This window comes from Dipodomys ordii, unplaced genomic scaffold (assembly GCF_000151885.1).
Source record: "Dipodomys ordii isolate 6190 unplaced genomic scaffold, Dord_2.0 Scaffold9, whole genome shotgun sequence".
NCBI lineage: Eukaryota > Metazoa > Chordata > Mammalia > Rodentia > Heteromyidae > Dipodomys > Dipodomys ordii.
The window spans coordinates 6,448,352-6,475,107 of record NW_012267225.1 but is presented as its reverse complement, the minus strand read 5'-3'; the positions used below and the strand labels follow the sequence as shown (position 1 = coordinate 6,475,107).

General features: G+C 45.7%; 1 protein-coding gene across 1 annotated transcript in view; it reads right to left on the bottom strand.

Moving 5' to 3' along the window:
• Positions 1-26,756, bottom strand: part of Dip2c (DIP2 disco-interacting protein 2 homolog C (Drosophila)) — a 121,183-nt gene that overhangs the window by 48,431 nt on the left and 45,996 nt on the right. The window contains exons 11-18 of the mRNA XM_013009225.1: positions 26,602-26,712; positions 20,824-20,947; positions 20,440-20,549; positions 20,157-20,259; positions 17,729-17,793; positions 14,939-15,032; positions 14,690-14,809; positions 13,408-13,522 (exon numbers count right to left, since the gene is read on the bottom strand). Of these exons, the coding sequence (XP_012864679.1) occupies positions 13,408-13,522; positions 14,690-14,809; positions 14,939-15,032; positions 17,729-17,793; positions 20,157-20,259; positions 20,440-20,549; positions 20,824-20,947; positions 26,602-26,712 (842 nt within the window). The remainder of the gene's footprint in view (positions 1-13,407; positions 13,523-14,689; positions 14,810-14,938; positions 15,033-17,728; positions 17,794-20,156; positions 20,260-20,439; positions 20,550-20,823; positions 20,948-26,601; positions 26,713-26,756) is intronic.

Below are 26,756 nucleotides of genomic sequence, written 5' to 3'. Positions count from 1 at the left end.
GTCCTCCAGAGATTCAAGATGAAAGTCAGAAATTATAAGCTGTAGGCGAAATGATCTCCCTGCCTTAGTACCTAAGATGTGATCTTACTTGTAAATAGGCCCCTTATAGATGCAAGAAGGCAAGACCGGTGGACCTTTCCACTACCAGTGTCCTCATGAGAAAAGGGGCACACAGACACTAGGATGTCAGAGGCAGACAGGAGTGTAAGTCAAGGCAGGCTGAGGCCTGGAGTGGGGCTCAGAGCAGATCTCTCCTACCCTTCAGAAGGAACCAACCCTGTCAATACCGACTTTGGACATCAGCCACCAGAATGAGAGCATAAACTTATGTTCTTTAAAATTAGCTTGTGGTTATTTGTTATGATAGCCTGAGGAATTTTATATACTATCTTAACAAATACATGCTTATTAATTTGCAGATAATTTAGAGTTGGACTTACTCATTTAAAAATCTGCACATTAGCAAAATCTTGTAGTGGCCATGACTATCCCAGGTTCCAGAAGATTCTGGAAACAGTATTTGGTAGCTAGAAGTTCTGCAGACTAAGAGCCAGAAAGACAGTCCTCTTTTAGGATCTGATCATGTGACCTTTGTTACCTTAATTATGAGATCCTCCTTTTTATATCTAACAATAGTTGAGAAGTTAAACCTGCAAATGTAACATCTGGAGTTCATAAATGGTGTTTGTGATAGGAAATTTTGTATTATGTTTATAAGATGAGATTTATGAGGATGGAATGTATTCATACGGCATGTAAATGAAGGATACTAACCTTTTGGTTATTTAATCTACCACTATACATTCATGTTTAATAGACTGCCTTGAGAGTCAGGAAACTCAAGCAATCCCAGGGGCCTTTTCTTTTAGAGGTACAAGGCACACTTGCAAAGGCAAGTGGGCAGCATTTGCAGCCCTGGACCCAAAGGTAGGGCAAAGGCAGAGTCCACATCAGCCCCACAGCCCACCATCTCCCTCCCAGACATTTTCCTGCTCCAGCCCAAGGACCCCCTACACACCTTGGTTCATGACAGCTTTTAACGAAAATACAAAAGCACATGGTTTGAGTTACACAGCCTACATTCTTTGCACAAACAAAGCAACTATTAGGGCAAAAAGAGCCAAGGCCCTATTTCTGTCCCACCTGCCTTGCAATCCTGTCCCTGTCCCAACAGCAACCTGTCAACCTCTCCTATGAGAAGCCTCGGTATTGGACATGCAGCCTCATATTGACTACATACATAAACAAATACTTGAGTTTTTAAAGACAGCCAGAATGACAATATGCATATTCTTCTGCAACTTGCTGTTTTCGCCAAATACATTTGCATGTCTTTCCATGTGAATCTGTGTGTTTGCACAAACAGGGTGTGTATGTGCAAACAGACACCTATGAATTCAACTGTCTTAACTATTCACAGTGTACAACAATGCAAGCATATGATCATTTATTTCACTTAATTTTCATGCAGCGAGAAACTTTTCTAGCTATACCTGTGCAAAGAGAACCAAAGAATCAAAACCTGTCTATGCTGAAAAGGATGAGGAAGCCTCCAGGCAGCCAACACCAATCATCAAACTTTAACACTTCCCCCAACTTGGTAAGGAAACATTTCTCATTGTCTCAGTCTGTGTTGCCTAGAGTATTAACCCAGTTAGGGTATCTTTCTTTCTCCTTTACTGTTTCCTTAGGAAATCAAAATTCTAAAGAGATAGACCAAAGAGGGCAAGTAAAAAATACTAATGAGCAGAACTCGTGGAGATCCAGAAACATTTAATAATTAATAACAGTAGATTAAGCACTGGCTGTCGACAGAGACTCATTTGTCAATTTCCAGAGTCAGCTTTGAGATGGAATGATCCTAGGACGACTGGTGCAGTTCCTCGTTTCTCACAAAGAATGAGTTACGAGAAGAATCAGTTCAGCAATTGCCAGGGATGTACACTGGCAGTTTCTATCCTTAGAGACAGAAGGAGGAAAATACGCAGCTATGTGCCAGTGCTGGACACATGAGGGGTGTACCCCAAGACAACTGACTGGAGCCACAGGGTGTATGCCACTTCAAGTTATTACTACCACCATTTCCAATCTCTGTAAAACAGTTGAAACATCTTCAGTGAACCTTGTGATGCAACACCTGAAGAAATGACGATGATGAATGTCAATGAACACATCTACAGTGTGCTCCTCCTGACTGGAGGCCGAGCCTGGCCGGGCACAGAGTGCACTCACACAACTGGAAGCGAGTCAGGCAAGTAACGTGCAGTGGTGATGATCTCCATCCTGGAGCCTCGACTGTGGTTACCCTTGCAGGGTTTTGAAGCCATCCGTCATTCACCGAATGCTTTTGCAGGCGGGAAGGCAAAGGTCTTCCATTCCTTCCACCTCCAATTCAGGTATGTGCTCTCAGCTTAGGGACAACGGTGCATTTGGAGAGCAAACAGGGGAAGCTGCCCTTTCCTCCTCTCCTCCTCTGCTGTGCCCACTGATGTTTGCTTGCATGACAGAATGTCATTACCGAATGTGCACAGTAATGACAGAAAGGGTCTTCACTGTAGCGGTCGCATACATGCACATAATACTGTAATCAAGTTCTCCCCTTTATTGCTGTTTCTGAACCCTCTCCTTTGTGGGTTTCACTGTTAAGATATATAAATACCTCCCTATCCCCTTGTCCCTTGGCCTTCTTCCCTTACAACCCCCTCTCAGATGTACTTAAAGCACTGTGTGCAGATGAAGCCATTCCATGCTCCCAGAGGCTTATGGTGTACCGTTGGTTGAATCCCCACAGTACAGATGTAGACTTGGAGTCCTGATCGCTCAACATGGCCTAGTCTCAGGCCAACATGAGAAAAGCTGGCAGAGGCGTCCAGGGTGACAAACGACAAAGCATCCTGGGCGAACACAGAGAGGGCAAGGTGGGCGCCATCCCTAGGACTGAGTGGCATACCAGAGCCCCTTGTCTGCCTAGCTTACTGTTTAGACTTTGGACTTTCCTTTCTTGATGAGTATACTATTTATATATGGCTTATTCTCTTATGGTCAAAAGCTAGATGGCATTACAATAATTTTTTTGCAAATTTCATTGTTTCCCTTGTCGATACTTTCCATGCCTTAACAAGTAAAGTACAGGCTAGAGCCAGAACGAACTGGGGCCACCATTGATTTTCTGGAACTAAGGTTTGAACTTGGGGTCTTATGATTGCTAGGTAGAAGATCTCCCAAGCTCCTAGAATCAAGAAAAACTTGCAAGAACAATATATCTTAAATGCAAGTGGTCAGGACAGCTCGAACAGGGAGATGCTACCTCAGCTCCTCAGCACCACATGAAGCCACGCTCTCATTTGGTCATTCTCATCCCAGAACCACCTTATGGTCAGAGAAGCTTAAAGATTTTATCTAAACTTCAGATAAAATTACAAAGTTTTCCCAGTGCCAGTGGCTCCAGCCTTTTATCTTAGCTACTCAAGAGGCTGAGATCTGAGGATCGCAGTTCAAAGCCAACTCAGGCAGGAAAGTCCATGAGATTCTTATCTCCAATAAACCACCAGAAAACCAGAGATGGTGCTGTGGCTCAAGTGGAAGAGCACTAGCCTTGAGCTGAAGAGCTCAGGGACAGTGCCCAGAGTTCAAACCCTACAATCGACCAAAAAAAAAAATCTTTCTTCAGAAAGAGATCATAAAGCCTAGCTTGATGGACCACACCTATAATCCTAGCTACTCTGGAATCTGAATCTGGGAGAACTGAGGTTCAAAGTCAGCCCAGGCAGCAAAAAGCTGAGCTGGAAGCATGATTCTAGGTGGAAGAGTACCATCCATAAGCAAGAAAACCAAGCAAGAGTGCAAGGCTCTGAGTTCAAACTCCAGTACTGGAACATTCAAGATTGATCTCCAGGGGAACTTTTCTGAGCAGTCATCAAGGTTTTAAAGCCCCATTTTAATTCACAGACTCAGGCTAACTTCTCTAAATCTGGGCCTCTGCTTATGTCCCAGGCAGAAACAAGTTAATTTTCATACACAATGTGTACTGGAGAGGGGAGAGGCTCTCTCCCAGCTTCATAACTACAGATGATGACTGTGGAGACTTGGGGTGGAGGCTTCTCTACAATGACTGTCTTAATTACTGTTATATACGTAATTGTTACTGTTCATTTCTGAGTCTTCAAGGCACTGAAAAATACCTTGGAGTTAAAAAGGTCAAGAACATTTTTTTTTTTTTAGTTGAAAACACTTTCACATCATAGCTTTTCAAAAAATCAATTCCATCCTCTGTATTCTAGAAATAAAATAGACTCAGACAGCAGATGGAAAACAACTTCCTGATTCTTATTTTCTGATCTGTCATTGTTTCATAATTCTACCAATAAGTTTAGGCATCACAAGTCTATGTTTCTCCAATATTTTTCTGTTTCTTGAGTAAAAAAGAGTTCAAGGCTGGGAAGGTGGCTCAGTGGTAGAGTGCTTGCCTTGCATGCATGAGGCCCTGGGTTCAATTCCTCAGCACCACATAAGCAGAAAAAGCTGGAAGTGGCGCTGTGGCTCAAGTGGTAGAGTGCTCACATTGAGCTGAAGAGCTGAGGGACATTGCCCAGGCCCAAAGTTCAGGCCCCACAACAACAACAAAAAGAGTTCAGGGCTGGAAAGGTGGTTCAGTGGTAGAGCGCTTACCTTGCATTCATGAAGCCCTGGGTTCAATTCCCAAGCACCACATAAACAAAAAGAAAATAAGCCAGAAGTGGCGCTGTGGCTCAAGTGGTAGAGCGCTAGCCTTGAGCTGAAGAGCTGAGGGACAGCACCCAGGCCCAGAGTTCAATCCCCACGACCGGGCCCAAAAAAATAAAAAATTAAATAAATAAAAATATAAAAAAAGAGTTCATACAAAATATTATGGGATCATGACAGGAGTAAACAAGGAATCATTCTGAGGACTCAAGTGTCTGAACTTTTCTGTTGCTATAAGGGAATGCCATGGACTGGTAACTTAGTGAGGGGCCGGCACCTGCCAGGGGGCTATGCCGCGTTCTAATGGGGAGGGCACAGAGCACAGGGCAGACCAGCGCCAGTGTGTCTCTTCCTCTTCTTACAAAGCCACGGCTGCCATGAGGAGCTCCGCCTACAAGTACTGTTCACGGAGGACTCTGGGGACCAACTGTCAAACACAAGGACTGCAGGGCCACGCCCAAACCACAGCGCTGAGCCAAAACACAAGTCACACGGGAAGTCACAGACATCACTGAGAATAGTGCGAGCTCTTGCCATTGCCTGGCTGACACATATGAAGACAGGCATGCCTGTAAACACACATATAGGAAGATAGGCAGATGAACAGATACACCGGCAGATAGGCACTTCTCCTGCTCTAGCTACTTGCAGTTCTCCAACTTACATTCCTGGGAGAACTCAACCACCCTACTATGAAAACTGGTAATTGTGAACAAAGTCTTTCTCTGAAGAAACACTGCCAGCATTAGTTCTAGGCAGGCCTGGCTTGTAGCGGTCTCGGCATACCATGTAGGACTTGTCATCCAAGGCCTGGGCGCCAGTCTGCTCCCTCTCCCCTACCCTCATCTGCATCCTGCTGCCAGTGCTCAGAAAACACCTTGGCTTCCTGCCCCTGGGATGCCTGGAGGTTTCATGGATTTTGTAAACCCACAACCTTCCAGCATGTTATCTTTTGTGTGAGAGGCATTTGGTGTGACTTATCAGAGAGACTATGTTAAGATACTCCACACCTCAGGCTGAAGCCCTAAAAGAAGCAGCTCCACAGATCCCAGGAAGGATGGCTACAGGTACCGTCCAGCTAGCCAGTGGCCTACACCTGCAGTCCTTCGGATTGATTGTATCTGTGACTTCTGCCCTCCTTGCTCATCTACATTTTCCACAGGAGAGAATCACCAAGTGATGCACGTTCCAAAAGGCCAGAAGTCTACAGTCCAGAGCAAATGCATTTGCAATTTTTCTTCACTGATTACTGGAGATAATGATGAAGTATCATTTTTTAATTAAGTAGACTAAAAGCCAGCCAGCAATCAGCCGCACTGCACTGTTTACTGGAAGTCCAATCTCTTCTTCATTACCGGGGCAGAACAAGCTATCTCTGGAAGATTATTAAACACAGGACACAATTTACTTGGGTGACAACATGAAAGAAATGTTAGTCCTTCAATCCCTTCAAACCAGGTATAATTAGTCCGCTCCAGGCCTTTCTCTGCAACAGAACTCACAATGTGACAGCCACATGCTTGTTTTCCTTTAACAAGTACCAGTATTAAACCTCATGAGAACAGCAGACTCCTCCACTGCCCCTCACAGTGGCAAACAAAGCACCCATTTTGTCTGCACCAAAAGTTACTTAAAAAGCCTTCACAGAATGTGCCAAAGCTGTTGTTATTTATGATTTTTTCTTTGCAGGTCCTGGAGCTTGAACTTGATCTGTGTGCTGTCCTGTGCTTCTTTTGCTCAAGGCTAGCACTATACCACTTGAGCCACAGCTCTATTTCAGTCTTTTTCTGAGTAGTTTATTGGAGATAAGTCTCATGGACTTTCCTGCCTAAGCTGGCTTTGAACTGCAATCTTCAGATCTCACCCTCTTGTGTAACTAGGATTGAAGGTGTGTGCTACTGGCACCAGCTTAGCTGTTTTTATTTTAAACTTAATAACCTAGCCCCAAGTTCTCACACATGAAGACCTCAAGTATTACGAGCATGTGTCAGTTAAGAAGGTAAACAACCAAGAGAAAATGTAAGATGAATGAATAGGTTCATTAAAAAAAAAAACAACTGAGGACTTGTACTATCCTATCTAAGGACCACCATGGCTCCTGTGAATTGTCAGTCTCAAGGCCTCTATGGTAACCCAGAAACAAGTGTCAGATCAAACTTCAAGTGGGGCTGGGTGTGATATCTCTCCCCTATAATCTCAGTAGCTGGAGAGGCAGAAATCAGGAAGATTATGATCTAAAACAAGCCTCTGCAAAACATCAGCAAGACTTCATCTTGACCAATAAGCTGGGTATGGTGGTAATGCTTGCCAGTCCAGTTATGTAGGAGGAGTAAATGTCCAGTTTGGCCTAGACAAAAAAAATGTGAGACCTTATGTGAAAAAAAAACAACAAACTAAAGCCAAAGGCAGGATCCCTGGATCAAGTGGTAGAACATCTGCCTCGTAAGTGTGAGGCCTGTCCCCTTAAAATATTCACTGCTGAAAAGGAGTCACTGTCACCTAAATTCAACTCCGACAATCATCTGGTGTAATCGCAGTGGATAATTGCAAAGATGATCCTATCCTACAGCAGCATTAGGCTAACTTTGAATCGTAGGCAGAATAATTAAAGACATAGCAGCTATTTGAATGGAACCTCCAAGTGTGATCAAGGCATAGGAAAACAAAGGAGCAGGAAGCCTGGACTACAAGGTTCTCTTAGATTTTCTTCACCCAGACTCCCAACTCTACTTAGAATGTTCAAGTTGCATGTTCCCCCTTTTCTAAAGCCTCTTGATTTCTTCTTGAATCTGAGGGATGATGGCACAGAAAACTGATGCAAGAAGATCATCACCAGATCAGTGCCAGGCCTGGGGCTCTGGGTTAGAACTGCTGCTGCCCAGGGAGCTGCATTGGGAACCAGTTCTCATGTGGGCTGCAGGCCTTAGGGATACTGGGCTCAGTGCCTGTGTGTTCAAAGCCAACTGAGAGGGAGGAGGCATGGCTGGCTCTAGTTATTGCTGACTGTGTTCTGGGCATTTCCTGCCCTTCCACAACTTTGTATGGATGAGTTAAACTCCACTCCAGAAGTCTGGATGAGAGCAGAGCTCCTGTTCAGACTCCACTCAGAGCTCCTGCACAGCAACAGACTGACTTTCCTCTCCTGTTGCAGACAGGACACACCCCAAGCTGCTGCCCAAGACCTCTACCTGCTGGCCCTCTGTGTTCTCACGGCACCGCAGGGAGACTGCTGACGGCCAGAGATAGGGTTCACAGGCTTTGTCCTGGAGCCTGCTCAAGGTAGAGGAGGTTAGGAGAGCAGACTTTAGGCTATCATCAAGTAAAATGAAAACCCATGGACAGGAGTAAATCCTAAACCACTCGGGGCTCTACGCATGCAACTTCAAACTAGGGGTATGGCATGTGCACAGAGGACAGGAGCTTTTAAACTGACACGGATGTACATTTTCCTTTTCCTTATTCAGCTTTTCCTTCTGCAAACCTTCCTCCCTCATCCACACCGCTGCTCACTGCTTTAATGTGCTATTCAACAAAGTTGAGTATACTTCGTCTTCATTCATCCAAAGAGACACTGGGCTCATGGCTGGATTAATGAAGTCACATGTTGGCAAAAGCACGTGGCAAAAGCACTGTTTTGATGAGAGTTCTGGCAGGGGGATGAGAACAGTTGTCCAGGAATAACAAAACCTCACGGCTGTCATCCACTCCAGCTTCCCTGCTGTGGGTACAAGCTGCCAGTATAAAATGTGCACAAAACCAATTACAGAACATTGCCCTGGTGACTCTTGTCGTTTTGTTAGCCCAACGGTGCAACAGCAAGGATGTAAGGTTTTGCCTCTCATCAAATTCACGCTTAGGTGTGCCTTAGCAAGTCTCAGCATACCCATGCCGTGTAGAAAGGGTCTTCTCAGCTGTAATCAGTGTCTTTCTACAGCAGTCATTCCCACATGGTGATGTCAGCATTATAAACCTGTTCTGGCAGTAGACTCTCATCAACAATGACCATAGCAAACTCACTGATGAATTTTCCCACTGTGTAGGATGAGACACATTTTTTTATCACAAGTGTTTAAAAACTTGATGTGATGCTTTTACGCTTTTAAAGACAGGATCTTAGTGTGTCACCCAAGTGGTCTTGAACTGTGCTAAGTGAGCTTCCTGTCCCAGCCTCCCCTTAGCTGGGGTTTCAGGCACATAGCTTTTCTCTGTCTTTTCTTAACTTTGCACAATCAGACTGTTGGATATTTCTAATTCCCTTCCATTTTCAGTGTGTTGCGATGGTTCTTCCCTTAGCATCAGTGTGTGGTTGATGGCATGTGTCCACTGTGATGCTGATGGACTAGCACTTTCAATACAGTCAGGATCTTCTTTTTTCTTTGCTCGTCCTGGGGCTTGAACTCTGGGCCTGAGTGCTATTCCTTTACCACTTGAGCCACAGTGCTACTTCTGGCTTTTTTGAGTAGTTTGTTGGAGGTAAGAGTCTCATATAGTTTCCTGCCTGGGCTGGCTTTGAACCATGATCCTCAGATCTAGGATTTCAGGCATGAGCCACCAGTGGCTGACAGAATCTTTTTAGCTCTACACAATTTGCTTAGTTTATATAAACTCTGTTCGTACCTTTCAGCACAGAAGTGCAACAGCACATGACTGTTTCTTCACAACAGTCATTCTAACACTATCCACTTCAAGGTGCTTTACACGTATCACACTGCCTTGTTGCCCCCAACAGTGTGGCTTGATAAACATAGATGCTTCTCCCAGAACCACACAGCAAGTGACTCACTTGGCATTGTGGAGCGGTGGGGGAACCTTCACTGGTAGCTCTGGCGTGCACGTGAGCTATGTCATCACCACCAAGGAGGCTCGACTGGGAAACCACACGTGCACACCTGCGTGCGTAGAAAAGGTACATCCATGCTGATGGGGCTGGGGAAGTCCTTTTTCCTTGGGGATATTGCCTCAACTTCTAGTGGCTGTGTGCCCCTGCTTTGGTTGTGACCTGTCACCTGAGGTCACACATGGAATTCTGTACTCATGGTGTCATGTTGGTGTTCAGAAACTTGCAAATCTTACAACATTTTGAACTTTTTAGATTGAGGCTGTTTATGAATATCTCCTGGAAATCACTGCTGTCTGGTAAAAATCGTGAAGTCAGTAAGGAAGGATAATATGGCTTAGAATGAAAACCGATGCTCTTTTTCCTACATATTTTCATTCTTCTCCCTTATTCTATGCCAGGGAAACATGGAAGGGGGTCACATTAACAATACACCTCCCCAGTATGCCACGACACACACAGGACCTAGTGACTATGGCACACAGATATAAGCTGTGTGACACACTGTTGGATGCCAGTTTAAGTCTGATTAGGCCCACATCCTTACATACTGTGAATGGTTGCTGGGTATTCATTTTGATCTTTAAAAGAGTATGAAGAGTGGCTGGAGTAGAGACAGAGGAGGAAGATGAAGAAAAACCATGCCAGGGAGAGCCTTCAATGCCCCATGGAAAGAAAAGGATCTTGATGTTTTTAAAACTCCAAATAAATCAACAAGATCAGACCTTTTGATCGAGCTTTGAAAACCAGGCGCTACAGCATGGGTCACAGAGCACAGAGTTGGCAAATCTGAAGGAAATAATTTCTTCAAGTTATTGTCACACCTTTTGATTGTGTGAGTTACATATCACATCATCATTTTTCCTATCCATCAACAACACGAGGAAAGAAAAACCTTTCCCAGTTTATTCTGGACGTGAGACTCCCCAGCTTGCTTTCAGGTAGGGAACCTGGCTTATGGAGTGGGGCAGCAGCTGGCCCAAGTGGGTTTCTGCCACAGCCGCTCAACAGCCCCCAAAGGAGGTTTTGTCACTCTGTGACTGCAGGGACAAACTGTTCTTCAAGCTCAGGGAAATCAAAGGGAACATTTTACTGCCATATAAAATAATCTTTGCACTTGGTTGCTGGGTTGCTAATGAGGTCTTCACTTACTATGGGACTGTGGAAAGAGGCTCCCAGAATAACTGTCAGAAAAACAGCAGGCACTTACAAAAGCATTTGGTGAACGAATGAAAAGGTGACATCAAATTAAGAAACAAGCTGGAAAACAGGAAGGGCTGTGTGTGTGTGTGTGTGTGTGTGTGTGTGTGTGTGTGTGTAGGAGCACAGGAGAGGCCTTAAGGAACATGTTCAAAACACAACAAAAGTCATGCTTTATCCATGGTTCCAGTCAAAGACGGGAAGAGTGCCACATGGGTGTGAATGCAGACATGTGCTGAGGATGAAGGGGGAATAGTTTTAGTCTTCTGATTCACAGGATTAGCCCAATGGAAACACTCCTTCTTCTATTTCCTTGTGTTATGGGTAGCCAGGGGTCTTGTGTGCTACCTGGGCATTGGTACTCCACCCCAGTCATTATTGTCTCCCTGGATCTATCAGGGAAAATGTGAAGGGGTTGTGGACAAGAGATCAGGACTCTAGGGAAGGCTCCCCCAGGACTGAAGTGGTCCTGCCCAGCAATGTGGTCCTCTCTGCACAACCAAGCAGCTAAGGAGGGGAAGACTTCAGCCACAGGCATGGTTTCCTTGGAAAACTGGAAAGGGAATGGGAGAATCTTCAAAGAACCCAGGAGGGTGGTCTCCATGAGACTGCTACTTCACTGTCCTCATCCTATTGTCGCAGAAAAAAAAAAGTCCAAACAGGAAAAACAGTGAAGCAAAATCATTGCTTGGGTTTTTAATGGAAGCAATTCTGTCCCAGTCTTTCATTCAGGGATTGATTTTTCAAAAAATTTCCTATGTCCTATCCATGGAGACCATCAGGTAAGAACAGAACCTATAGAGAAGCTGGCTAGACCCATCACTTTCTGACCATTGCACGCCCACTCACTGAATGCAGGATTTCAGCTAATTTGCTCTACTTCTACTGGGGGGAGGGGGGGAAGGGGGGGGAGAAGGACTTGCGAGAACTGATGATCTCCTGCTTCCTTGCAAGAAGATAAACCTGTTCTACCATCCATTTAGTCTCATCAGATTTTTGTATCACGTTCATGTTATTTTCTCCTTTTCCAAGGAGTCTATGGGAATTTCCATAGGCACTGTTTTCAGCTACTGTTTTCAGCTACTTCTTATGGTGATGACACCCAGTGAGCACTAGCCATTGACATCTGGCCAAATTGCTGTGTGTGTGTGTGTGTGTGTGTGTGTGTGTGTGTGTGTGTGTATGTGTGTAAAACTGAAGCCATGGTGCAAGTACCTTGGTCCAGGATCTTGTGGCCAACTACTGACCAGACTGGACTCCAACCTTGACTCCTGGCCTTTGATCTCCACCCCAGCTCAATCTTCTTGGTAACTACTCTCAGTATACAAACTAGGCAGACATTTAAAAAGCGATCTTGGAGCAATATAACTGTAAGATAGAGAAATGTGCTCCATTACACAATCTAAGTGTGTTCTGTACTCTAAAGTTAAAGGTTCTTCACAGAATACCTACATGTGGAATCTTTCTAAAAATTGAAGACTGGATTCTAGCCCATGACACCATGTTCCACCATCTATTTAAACATTATAATAGCCCTAATTTCTGATTTAGCCAAGATTAAAGTTGCTTCTGATACAGTAAAGGCTTTCTATTTCTCAAGTCATGAAATCTAGCTAATAATAGAATAATAAACACCTAAAAGCATCATAAGTTTTCTTAACCTCTTTCAGAGCGCTAATTTTGGAAAACCTAATCTTTTAGTAACATAGAGTAGAACTGTTATCTACATTGCATTATCTGTGTCATCCATTCTTGTAAGAGTACACCTGTGCTATGCACGAAAGAAAACCTATTTAGAGATGGAACACAAAAACACTGAAAAATAAGTTTTAAGCACCTACATAATGCTAACTCTCTTTTCTCACATTAGTATTGATAACTCAGAGTAGATGGATGAGTAATACCCAACTCTAATAGTGGTGACCAAGGACTATTTACTATGCTGAACACTTTCCATCTTCTCATTCTGATAGGATACATGTTACATCTTTATAACCACTTTCCTCCCAGGCACTGTGTTGTTCTGAAGAAGGCTACAGTGACCTACGACCAAGGACTCTGGAGGGAACTGCTAAGTCCAGGGAGAGCTCTCTAGAAACCCACTGCTCAGGCTGTGGGCTATCTAGTCACTGTAGGCCAGAGAGCCCTTCATGTTCCACCATGTAGCTCAAAGGCTCAGAAAACCAGGATTGTTTAAGTGTGCCCCTCCTGAGGTGGAGAGCAACAACAACAAGAGTAGTACATATCGCAGCACACGCCCAGCTGCAAATATCTCATTCATCCAACATTTATCCCCCACCCCTGCCCCATTAAACCAGAAACTGACACAAGCCAATAAAAATCTGAGTAATGCACCAATGCCAGAGAGCTCTGATTTGACACAATCCTACATAGAGTTCCACTAACTCAGTAGTTGGGACGAAGCGGAAGAGAATGAGAAATGGTTTTCTAACTAATCAATCTAGACAGGTGATTCGAAAGAATCCAGTTCAGTTTCTAAGAGAGAAATGAACTCATCTTGAAAAGGTTAGGCCCTGTGCTTTTTCTCACACTGAGCATTAACTACTGTGATCTCCAAGCCTCTGGGGCATGCTTAATAACCAGGACACTCTCTAGGGCTGTCAACTTGAACTGATGTCCCCCAGTACCTCCGGATGGCCACAGTAAGAGCCTCTGGCGAGCTGGCACAAGGACAGATGACCTCCTGCCGAAGGCCTTTACTTTGGAAGACATTGAGAAACGCATCACAAGAAGAAATAGACCCTGGAGGAAGAGAGGGGCGATGGTCAGCCTGTGAGTGGCATAAAAACATCCTGCAGAATCAAATAGCTTTGAAGTCAGGATTTAGGCAGAAAAAAGTTAGGCAGCAAGGAGAAATAATGCATTTAATACAACTTAGCCTTTAGTTTTGAATGGAAGACACAATTCTCAAACTTACAGAGGTCAACAATGTAAAAAAAACTACATCTTCCATATTTTTGTGGACTGATGCGTTCACTTTAATAACTTTTCTAAAACTTGCTTTGCTATTTTCCAAATGTGAGTTCCAAGAAATGCATAAATCCAGTTAGCTAAGTGAAAACTTTTCTCCATATTAACATGAGACTGAGATAAGATTACTAGGAATATGTTAAATTAACTATTTCCAAAAGCAGATTTACTTTGCATTATGCAAAATCTATTGTTCTGTAGTACTATGGACTTAAAATAATTACTTAGTTAGCTCACAAAATATCTATTACTTCATAATTAAAAATCATTTATTTATAAAATTAAATTATCAGTTTATTTGACCACTTCAATCCACCAGGAACTAATACAGTGTTACACTTGTTCAAAAATATAGGACATGCATTTTATCAAAGTGATCAGAAACAACAATTTCATTCAATTCAAGGTGGCTTCTCACATTATGTATTCTTCACAAAAACACAATATCTAGGTGCTTGTTTTTATGAAAAAGGTACACTAATAATGTTCTGTAAAAGTGCTAATTTACTTCATCTGGGAGGTTTTGGTTACTGGATTTGATAATGAATGCGTCTACTGACGGACACAACACCTACAGACCTTAAGATACCGTTAGCCTTTCTGGAGTGCGCAGGCACTACATTTAAGGAATATCTCACTTAATCCTCAAAGAACTTTGTATTTGGAGGTCACTTTGCAGCTGAGAAAATATAATTTAAAGAGCAAGTTGTGTGTGTGCTTTTTCTTCTTCTATAGAACCAGGATTTTTCCTTTAAAACCCCTGGATTTTCCCTTCTACCCCAGACTAACCCCATGTTTGTCTACCTTCACACATGTTGTTCTTAACCATTCTGCTTTTGGGCTACAGCCAGAAACCCTGATTAATTAAGTCATCATCTCAGCTGTGAGACAAAGATGGGAGACAGGGATCTGTATGGCTTCCCTCCCCTCCTCACTTACAGGGATTGGCTCCATCAGCCACTATCAACATGCGGAGGGAGGACAGGTTGACGTCTCTTTGATCTCTGTGGGCCACCAATGCCCAGTGCATATCTCTCGATTTCACACAAGCCACTTTTGCTACGAAGAAAAGCAGAGGTTACCACATGTCACCATCACATCACACTGGCTTATACTGAAAAAAAAGAGCAGGAGAGCGGTGATTCATCTTTGTCACCAAAACACCCATGGGGTCAAGTGTAGACCAACCTTTGTACTGGCAGACCTTCTGGATCCAGGAGAGGGGGTTCACCTTCATCAGCGAGTACGGGATGCTAATGACGTGCATCATGTTCATGACACTCTGAAACCAAGGGACAGGCGAGAGGTTACGCAGTGGGGGTTTCACAGAGGAGAAAGCTTCCTCCTCACTAGCAGGTTAACACATTTATAAGGAGGCTCAACAGGTAGAAGAATCATACAGGAGAGCTTCACTTTGCTAAGCGTGTACCTATACATGTGTGCACACCTGCACACACTATAATGCCTGCACCTTAGTATAATCCTTTACAAGGAGTGACATCTTCATGGCTACTCCATCCTCTCTGCTTCTGCTTTTCCTCAACTATTCAAGACAGACTCAAAGAATTTAAGTTCAAACCCTTTTCTTTTAATTTTTAATATATATATTGTTATCATAATGATATTGTACAGAGGGATTATAGTTACATGAGTAAGGTAATGAGTAAATTTCCTATCGAGCATTGCTACCCCCCTTCGTTTTTCCCATCCCTTCCCTCCCGATCTCCTCAACTCCTCCCTCCCCCCGAAGTTGTAAAATTCATTTTCAACATAAATCCTTTCCTTAATAAAACTGTAAGCTAACTGAAATGACCTCAACAGAGATTTCTCAAAAGATGATATACAAGCCCCAAGTGTATGAATCAAGAAGTCTCTACTCAACTAATCAAGGAAATATAAATCAACTTCACAATCAGTTATCATCTCACCCCAGTTAGAACAGCTATTACCAAAAAAAGAAAATAAAAAAGAAATGCAGAGAAAGAGGAAACATACATTACTACAGAAGTTATGGAAAATGATATAGGGATCCATCAAAAATACAGAAAATAAGCCGGGCACTGGCTCAATCCTAACTATTCAGGAGGCTGAGATCTGGGGATCGCTGTTCAAAGCCAATCCAGGCACAGGAAAGTCCATGAGATTCTCATCTCCAATGAACTAAGTACTGTGCTAAGTGAAATAAGCCATGCACACAAGGACAAATACTGTTTGTATTCTCTCATATAAAACATTGATCTCAAGGAAGTAGAGAATAGACATAAAACATTGATCTCAAGGAAGTAGAGAATAGACTAGTGTTTACCCCTGGATGGGAAGATGGTTAATGGGAACAGGGTGCTCTGTAGCAGGGGTAACAATGGCTGACAGAAATTGAGTATTTCAAAATAGCTAGTAGAGAGGATTCTGAATGTTTCTAATACAGAGAAAGGTTATACGCCTGAGAGTGACAGATATGCCATTTGTCTTCATCTGATATTTATACTTCATACATGTGCTGAAATGTCACGCTGTACTATGTAAATGTGTATAATTATGTGTCGACTGTAAATAAAAACCTCACCGAATACTCATTTTAATAGCCTTTTGGATCTTTAAAGATCCATTTCTAGTATATTGTAACAATTTTTATTTCACAGAGTTAATTTTACTAGTTAAATGTTACCCTGAAACATCAAGGAGTGGAAATGGAAAGTTTGTTTTCTGGACCTGTCAGAAAGAAGCTCCCTTGAAATGGCTGACTAGCCTAAGCTAACACACCAGGGAGGCCAGCGTGGCCACGCTGCTGGGCACCTCCACAGGACCCGCTGCTGCACACGCTGCGGGGCCATGACGTCAGGTGGCGAGGGGCTGGCTTTGCGCGGTGCTACCATTCCCCTACACTCCTGTGGGCTGGCACAAAGAGAGCCCAGAGCATTCTGTAGGTTGATCACTCCTTTGGGGGATGTTCAAGTGAAAATGGAAGGACAATGTGTGCCGGCCAGGCATGAGGTCTCAGCCATGCATGTACACTCCACGTGTTGGGGCTGCTCCCTCCCGCTTGGCACCAGGGAAGAGTAGCTAACAGCACCTCCAGGCGGAGGTCGAGTGGGTGCTGTCATGTGGTCGCAGAGCCACCTGGCTTTGGAAGGGGCAGTGAAGCCGACTCACAGATGGTCAACTCTTCCAGGCCAGGGTCCAGATCGACCAGCAAGGTGACACCATGGACAAAGGAGCTACCCTGGTGGGGGAGTGAGTGTTATGGAGGGCTGGAGAACAGCAGCAGCAGCAGCAGGGGTGGTCTTAACCACAGCATTTCCTCCTAACGGCAACAACTCTAGCAGTAGTAGCAATCACTGAGTGTCTATATGACTTGGTAATATGACCAGACGTGTCCAGTACATAGGTGGATAAGGAACCTACTGGACACCGGGCCACACGGTTCTCATGCCAACCACACCACACAGGACTGTCACTGCCATCTGACTAGCAACAGGCATTTGTTGTGCACACAGCCCCAAGGCCCTTCCCCTCACACAAGCACCATGGCAGCATTGAGAAGTGTATTTCTGTACCACAGCAGCAAAGGGTGTCTAGGTGTTAGAAATGAGCCATGTTTCGGGAGTCACACATAGAGTAGGAGACAATTACATCTTCTTGTCCATATAAAGTCTGCCTTACCAACCAACAACAACACGACTTTCCGTATGTAGATTTCCATCACTCATGTAAAACTTACTGGAATACTCTAGAAAATCAGCGGAATTTCAGCCTAAGAAACTACCTTATTGAAGTTCTAATCTGTAAGCTCAACATCTGGGCCTAGGATTCAGGACAATAGCTACTGAGCTACCCACGAAGACAGCGCTGGCTACCCACAACACTTCTCCCTTCGTGCTATGGGAAGATGAGACCTGTGGGGGCCAGCGCATGCACACGGCGCAACGTAAACCTGGCTCATGCATGCGACAAGACAACGTGGCCCAATGGGCCACTTACCGTCAGGATGCCGTGCCACAGCCCCACATCCTTCTTGAAGTCCAGCACATTCACGATGGTTTCAGCTGCGTGAGAAGAATTACAAGAGTGTTTCCCGATGTCATGACAACACGGGCTTGGCTGCAGAGAAGAGCCTTGTGGGAGCAGGTGAGGGGGTTACAGGGCGTCCTGGCAAGGCTAGAGCCTCACAAGAATTCAGCAGACTCTCCTGGCTGCAGGAGGAAGTGCTGGCAAGGCCTGTAGAGTTTCTCTAGGTAGATATCCAGGCATGTGAGTGAGCAACGCTGCCTGCACACCACTTACAAACACCTATCTCTTCCCTTAAGTATTTATTTCCCCCATCTCTTTTTGTCTTCCCATTTCTCCACTGTGAGAAATAGAGGTGAAAATAGCCTAGACAGGAGTGAAGGAGGATTCAAGGATTATGGGAAGGGATGAAGTAAAACAATGATGAAAAACTGTGGGTGAAGCCATCTGCTAAAGATGCTGGAAGTCCCCTGAAGTCTCACCTGCCCACCAGGTGAACAAGAGCTTGAGGTGCTTGCACACACACCCCTTGACCGCCACTCACTGCTGTTGGTGGCTATCACATCTTACACTCTCACCTGTTCCCTCTTTTGATGTTTGCCAAGGGATCAGTTTAAGTCCCTGCTCTCCTCTCTGATGCTAAAACATGGAAGGTTCCAGCCCCAGAGACTCTGAAAACAAATATGCTCAAAGAAAACATGCTAGATTCCTTAGAATTTTTAAGACAGAACAGTGATTATCAGAGTGAAGAGGAAAGAAGGCAAACAGTGGGGAAAAGAAAAGAAAAGCATCTCATTCTCAAGTGGACAGATGAGTATCCCTAACAGCATCTTCAGGTTGCAGTAGGAGACCGAGGGACCATGCGTGTGTGTGTGTGTGTGTGTGTGTGTGTGTGTATCTACTGTGGCTGTGTCCCTTCAAGTCATAATAAGAGATTCTGTGTGTGTGTGTGTGTGTGTGTGTGTATGTATGTGTGTGTGTGTGTATCTACTGTGGCTGTGTCCCTTCAAGTCATAATAAGAGACTCTGTGTGTGTGTGTGTGTGTGTCTGTCTGTCTGTCTTCTGTGGCCATGCCTCTGTATAGGAATGAGAGGTGACAAGTCAGAAGGTCACAGAGGGATCTGTGTTAGTCCTTCCTTCTCTAGGTCCAGTTTATAGAGCTGTTACCATGGTTACTTCCGTGCTTCCCATATCCATTCCAATTAAGGGGAAGGAACATACACTGTGCAGCTGCTCCCCACTGTGGAGTCTATGCCCTGCCACCTTAGAAAAATCTGCCTGCAGAGCTTCTCATTCAACTGGTGAAGGTAGGTGAAAGCATGAGCACTTCCTTATTTATTTATTTAGTGTGTGTGCATGTTTGTGCTTGTACTAGGGCTTAAACACAGCCTCATGCTCTTGCTTGGCTTTTTTATTCAAGGCTGGTGTGCTATCCTCCACTTCTAGCTTTTTGATGGTTAATTAGAGATAAGGGTCTCATAGATTTGTGTCCCAGGGCTAGCTTTGAACCATATTCCTCAGATCTCAGATTCCTGAGTAGAGAGGATTATAGGGTGAGCAACTGGTGCCTGACGATGAGGCTTTTAAAGCTTTAAAAGATATATTCTGCAAGTGCCCGTGGCTCACACCTGTAATCCTAGCTACTCAGGAGGCTGAGATATTAGAAGCATGGTTTGAAGTCAGCCCGGGTAGGAAACTTTGTGAGACTCTTATCTAATAAACTACTCAAAAAAGCTGGAAGTGGTGCTGTGACTCAAGTGACAGAGTGTTCTCCTTGAGCAAAAAGAAGCTCAGGGACAGCACCCCAGGCCCAGAGTTCGAGCCTCAAGACCAGAAAAAAAAAGGTACATTAATGTAGAGCCAGGGATGAATACCCTGAACCATTCCAGACTGAGCCATGGGCCTCCTGCTCCACATAGTGAAACCTTGACCTCCTGTGACTGCATCTGGAGATGGTCGTTAAGGAAATAATGAATATTAAATCAGGTTGCAGAGTGGAGCACTGACTGGCGTCCTTGTATGAGGGTGAGCAATCTCTTTTCTTAGCTCCACACAGAGAAAGGGCCACGTGAGGACACACATGCCCCATCTACAAACCCGGAAGAAACCTCACCACGAACCCTCCCAGCCAGCACTCTGACCCTGGGTGTCCCGCCTCAGCCCTGCACCTGCCCTTTAAGCCGGATTAATGTGTGGTGCTTGGTGATGCTACCCAAGCTAAGACCCTCACAGAACTGTCCAGAAAGTCATCCGTGCATGGAGCTGGGCACAAAGCTCACACTGATTTCCCAGTAAGTGGTGGGAACAATATGGGCTGGATCTCCACCCCACATCCTGGCATCGCGAGCTAGCCAAGACCTTGCAGAGGCCGGTGCCCCACTGTCTGGATGGGAGCATTACCTTCCGTGTAGCCGCACGCCTGTGTGAGCGCCTGGCAGTGAGTGAGCAGCGCAATCCTCGTCACTGTCACGCCAAGCACGCTCCCGTCCTTACACGTCTTGTACTGAAGGAAATGAGACAAAAGTCGTGCGGGAAGGTGGTTTCCAGAGACAAAGCCCTGGTCCCCACCAGTTTCTCTGTGAGATGCTTTGAGTCTCCCACTTCTGGAGCTGGTCTAAAGATTGGAGCCCAGCACCCACCCCCAGCACGCACCAGACGCCATGGAAGGCTGCATGTGGCTCACCTCGATGTACGCAGTGTCATTATTTGCATCTTTGATGTGTGGGAACCAGTCCCGAGGCGGTTTAGAGAGATGTTTGGACTCTGTGACAAACCACAGCAGCTTTGGCCAACCTTGGAAAGAAATGATAAATTCCTATTAAGTAAGAAGAGCTCCTCCTCTCTGTTCATGTGGCGTGCTTTCAAATAAAGCCCAGGCCAGATGGCACCATTTCCAGTGCTTCCTGTGTCATCAAATCGAAGACATCATCGGGACCAAGCACTCAAGCCAGCATCAGATAAACCCATCACTCAGGCTGAGGAGCTGTGCGTTCACAGAGACGGTGACACCAGAGGCAAGCCATGTCCTGGAGTGGAAAAGGAGGAGCTCCACCCCTGCTGAGCCTACCTTTGAACTGTGGGATCTCTCCCGTTGGGCTCTTCGGAAGGCCTTTGTGGCATGCATCACTGGTCAAGGCTACAGTAACACCACAGCTTCCAAGCAAGAAACCTATCTGTTGGCTCCCTGCGTCCTGAGAGAGGGAGAGAGGAAAGGGGGAGAGAGAGAAGGGAAGGGGAGAGGGGGGAGGGAGTTAAGGATCCAAAATACAGCTCTATTCCTGACACAAACCACTGTACCACCTTAGGTCTCAGGGAAGACCTGATTTAATATTCATTACTTCCTTAACAGCCATCTCCAGACGCAGTCACAGGAGGTCGAGGTTTCACTGTGTGGAGTAGGAGGCCCATGGCCCTGACTGTATTTTTGTTTGTTTTTGCTGGTCATGGGCTTGAACTCTGGGCCTGGGTGCTGCCCCTCCCTGAGTCCCTTCTCTCATCCGGAATAACTGGACTCATGCCCAGGCTTGGTCCGAAGCACCAGGATCAATCCCCATCCTTGCTGCTCACAGGCTGGGTGGCCTTGAACGGGTTCGGTAGCTTGCTCCCTCACTTGTAAGATGGCAATAAAAGAACAGCCATGCACAACTTGGCTTGTGCTGAGGAGCGATCAGCGACAGTCTCATTAAGTCTGCCATTATACTCTCAGCCAAGTCTACCGGACTAGGATGGAAAGGCTGACTTACTGTGGAAAAGGGAAAGGACCTAAGGAAACACTTTGTATCTATTACAGTCACACTGCATGTCTAACTTTGTAATTCTCTTCCCATGGAGATGCAGGTGATACCCCTGCCTTGGGACTCACTGGGCAGAGCCCATGAGAGCTCAGCACTGATTCTGGAAAGTCACATCTGAGCGAGCACTGCAGGCGGGGATGTCTACAGCCGCAGTGGCCCCGGGAGCTGCTTCCCTGACCAACTTTATTGCCACTGGTGCTCAGCAGCACGCAGGAAGACAAAGGAGCAGCGGAGCCAGCTCAATTCAGTTTCTTTAGTCCCACCAGTCACAGCAGCATGGTTGTTGGACAGCTGATTCGGGAAATAAAATGGAAGCCCTCGAGGGGGCTTTATACCATCCTGGGATAAAGGCATCACAATGAAGTGAAGGAGTCCCAGGAGGCGCAAGCCCAGAGCACCTGCCCTGTCCACAGGAAACTCCACAACAGGGTGGTGTGCCCACCCAGGAAATGAAGCAGCAAGAAGATGTCAAAGCTGAATCTTTAAAGTGTGTCATCTGTACCCCTCTTATGATAACACTTAAATCTGACAGAGCCACAGCCAATAAGCCAATGTGCACCTGGACATCACCCTAAAAGGAGAGAAGAGGTTGGGAGCGATGGACACAGCCCCAGTATGGGGGAGTGTGTGTGTGTGTGTGTGTGTGTGTGTGTGTGCGCGCGCGCGCGCACATGCATGCACAGTGTTTTCCTCACTAACAGTACAAAGCAAGATCAACCAGTGTAATGTGAGTTTGATGATGGCATTAACAACAGAAAGCTGTTCACAGAGGTGAGGCAGACAGGTGATATGATGTGCATCTTGGCAGCAGGAACCCGGCTCTAAGTGTCATGCTGAGTCGGAATGCCCAGCCCCGGCTGCGTCTACACAGGGAGCGGCTGGGGTAGGAGACACCACAGGGTAAGCAGCTGCTGCAAGGGTGAGGACCAGAGCGTGACAAGTCCTTCCCCAAAACCCAGGTCCAGCTGCCCCTGAACTTTGCCTTCTTAATATCCACACATGTATATAAAAAGATAATTTAAGTAAACATTAGAAACCACGAGGTGGCAGGAGAGACAGGGAAGCACTACAGTCATTATCAATAAAGCTTGGGGATCACATATTCCTTCTCTTCCTCGAGAGTCCTCTACCATCCCCCAGCTCTTCCTGAGACCTCTGTGCCAGTGCCCCCACCCCATCCCCCCAGTCCTCTCAGCCCACATACAAGGCCCACAAAAGGAAGTGGGATGAGCCACAGAAGCCCAGGGAGCAAAGGGGAGCACCGCTCATGACCCTGAGGACCGGATGCCTCCGTGCCAGCAGCAATGGCTTCCCCAGTGCCAGAGGCCGGCCGCATTCCTGGAAAGGAGCACTGACTCCAGCTGGCTGAAAACGGGGCCTGGCCAGGGAAACGGTGGCCAATGCTCAGGATGTGTGTGAATGAAGCGAGCTCCCAGGATGCACATTCCGACCTTGCCATCCCTATCACGTGCCTTTCCCAGAGCAGTAAGCACGGTAAGAATGTCTGGCAGGCAGTGGGTGACACAGAGCACGCTCAGAGGGGCGTGGAGGCATGCCTGTGACAGACGATCGATTCCTCGACCACAAAGTCTCCTTTAAGAGCCACTGTTCTCTGTGAAAGAAAAGCTACACGAAATGTGAATTCAAGCATTTTTTCTCAACTTTCATTCTTTCTCCAATAGCTAAAGGGTTGATTATACCACTTTCTAGAAAGTTCTCCCTGTGTACAGTCTCTCTGGGAGTAATTTAAGTTACCACATTACACGAGCCCAGGTAGCAACGACCCAGCCTCTGACAGAAAGCACCACTCACTCACTCAACAGTTCTCTTTCTAGCAAATGAGGTGCCACTCATGGAAAGTCACCTCCATGAACTCGTGTTGGATCTGTACCTGCCACACAATGGCTTATCCAATCCTTGCCAATCTTACCCGGTCCCCTGCCTGCTCACATGGCTGGTGCACCAGCTTGTGTGCTCACAGGAGATGGTCTAAGATCACAACAGAAGACGTACAAGGCAAATGAACCTTAAATGTACGACTAACCCACCACACACCTCAGACAGGTGAGTTTCAAGATGAGAGTGGTAATGTTCTAGGTAGAGCTGGAACTTGGCCAAAGAAATTCTCCTTATTAGTACTAAGACAAGTTGATCAATCTATGTATTTTTTTAAACTCTATGCATAATGTAAAGTTTCAAAATAGAAAAAAAATCCATGTGCCTACCATCTAGCACCACAATTACCAATGTTTTGCCAATCTGATCTTACCTATTATTCTCAACACACACACACACACACACACACACACACACACACACACACACACACACATGCTTAACAACCCCAGCACATGCACTATGCATGCACACAAAGGAATGTATCTTTCCACTCATGTACATGAATACCCAACATGTGTATTTAAGAATAAACTCACAGGTATATTCAGGGACATCTAAACCTGTACATTAATGCACATGTGCCCTGGAGTAAATAAATATGATATGCAGATATCAGCTGTTCTGTGTATAAGAGAGAGAGAGACAGAGAGAGAAGGAGAGAGAGAGACAGAGAGAAAGAGAGACTCTTGCTTATGAACAGTGACCCACACCATAGCAGCTCCCTGCAGCCAGCTGGCACCTACACTAGTTGGAACAGAGAGCCAGGAAGGCCAGGGAGCCAGGGAGACCTGGGCGATCTCCCGTTTCCTTCTCTGTCCTGTTGCCCTCAGCATGTGCACAGACTGGGTCTCTGCGCAGCCTCACTCTGCACCCAGGCTTCCACACCTGGGGCAGAGCCTTTAGTCCTTTGGGTGACTCAGCTAAGCCTGCTCTGCATGTCTGAAAACCCCTCTGCTAGGACCAAGCATCGGTGCTGTCCAAATCTTCAACAGCTACTCCAGTCTCACTGATGCAGACGCACGCCTGGCTGCCTCTCTATAGCTCCCTCCCCAAAATGATCACAGATCATCCATTTCTCCTATGCTGCATAGCTCGACAATGCCTCCCCGCCAAAGGCATGGAAAAGTAGTAAAGTTACATGGGAACCAAATTAATGAGCTAGGTTTACTAAACAATGTTTAGGATTTAGAATGTTTTGTGCTCAAGAGGGCTAATAAACCAATTGCAAGGGAACTAAATAAAAGCAACTTCCAGGACTCACAAATGTCATTACTTATGCTTACATCCTTACCCCTCTGAATTGTACCTGAACCAATGTATTTGACCAGTTAAAACCAAGAAAAACTTTCAAAGGCCAATGAGCTGGTAGATGCCATGGGTCCAGTTTTCAAAAGATGATGCACAAATTGCCAACAGCGTATGTGAAACAATCCTCAGCATCCCTCACCAAGGCCATGTAAATAAAAACCAGTGATGTCATCTGACACCTGTTAGGCCTCATTCATGCCAGGGTTGGCAAGGATGTGCAGAGAAGAGACTTTTGATATGCTGCTCGTGCTGTGCTAAATCAACACAGCTATGATGGAGAATGGTATGGAAATTCCTCAGACAACTGAAAATAGAACTACTGCATGATCTGACAAGCCTGTTACTAGGAATACATCCAGCAGAATTAAAATCAATGTGTGGGAGGAGCATTAGCACTCCCACGTTCACCGTGCATCATTCACAACAGCCAAGAGATGGCATCAACCTACATGTTCATCAGCAGATGAATGGATATAAAGGACACATGTGGCCCTCGTCCCAACTCTGACAAGAAGGAAATCCTCTCATATGTAGACATGTGGGTGGGCCCTCAGGATGTTGTGCTGAGGGGACAAAGCCAGCACAACACAACAAGCATCCCTCGACCTCACTTACATGCACATTCTGAAGTTCACCTGATATGACCCACGGTTACAGACTGGGGGAAGGGGTGAGGACGGAGACCCTGGGGAGGATTCCTACAGACAGGCGGCAAACCTGTGAACCATTCTCCACTGGTGTGATCACAATCCATAACAATGTATTGTATATTTCAAAATACCATAAGGAAATGATAGACACGTGAGGTGACAGGCTAAGTTGCTTGTTGTGATCATTCCACATTGCATACAAAGATCAAACATTACAGTGTCTTCCATAGGATACATAATTGTGATTCATCAACTGAAAAGTTATCAATTGCAATTTAAAACTGAAGTATTAGAGATAGAATCAGTTGGGCATGGTGGCTCATGCCTGTTATCCTAGCTACTCAGGGTGGTGGGGGGAGGGGGGTGGGGGGCGATGAGGTATAGAGGACCAAAGTTTCATGGTTCCAAGCCAGGCCAGGCAGAAAAGAGATTCCATCTAAAAAATAGACAGCAAAAGCTAGGCTGGAGGTATGACTCAAGTGGCAGAGAATGAGCTGAGCAAGCAAGCTTAGCCAGTACAAGTCCCTAAGTTCAAATCCTGAAATTGGCATAAAACAAAACAACAACAAAACCCAAGGTGGTTTAGGCCTGTGGCAGTGGCAATGACCCACTGCTCAATGTGGTCCATGTGTGGCTCGCTTGCTGGTTTCAGGAAAGGTTTTGGATGTCCTGGCACAGTCAGCCTAGTTTCCGTGGTTTCTGCAGTCAGCTGTGAACCAGCTCACCTCAGGGCTGGACTTCTCCCTCACTGACTTCACCACAGGCTGGTTATTTAAATGCAGGGTAGGAGCTGACAAATCACAGATAAAGTGATCAAGCCCCACTCACAGCAGAAAAAAAAAGAGAATAATAAAAATTTAAAACAGATAATCATCTGCCTGGTATTCTAATGCACAGGAAACTATGTGTGAGACAGTTACTCTTTACAGACAGCTCTGTATCCTGCTACCAAGTAAACTTGAATTCTACCTCCAGGAGCTGCACACCCACAGTGGAGCTGTGCTGGGCGTGATTAACTGCTTCCTTTACGGTAGAAAACCAGTTCACAGGCTCAGCCCCTCTCCATCCACATCTAGTTGAGAGGCACAACCATTGTAAAAACTGCTGTCAGCACATTCTTATCTAACAGAGCCCCCACCGGCCACTGAGCCTGCCACCTGACCCCGAGGGCTGTAAGGACACACAGCTCCTTACCTTCCTTGTGAGCGGCACTTCAATGGGCACAGGAACAACTTCCGCCAGCAGGCAGCCATAGAAGGCCACCATGAAGGCAGCAGGGTCGTTGTTGGGGAACACCAGCGCCACCTGCAGGGACAGACCACACATAGACATTTCCAGGTCAACTTTCC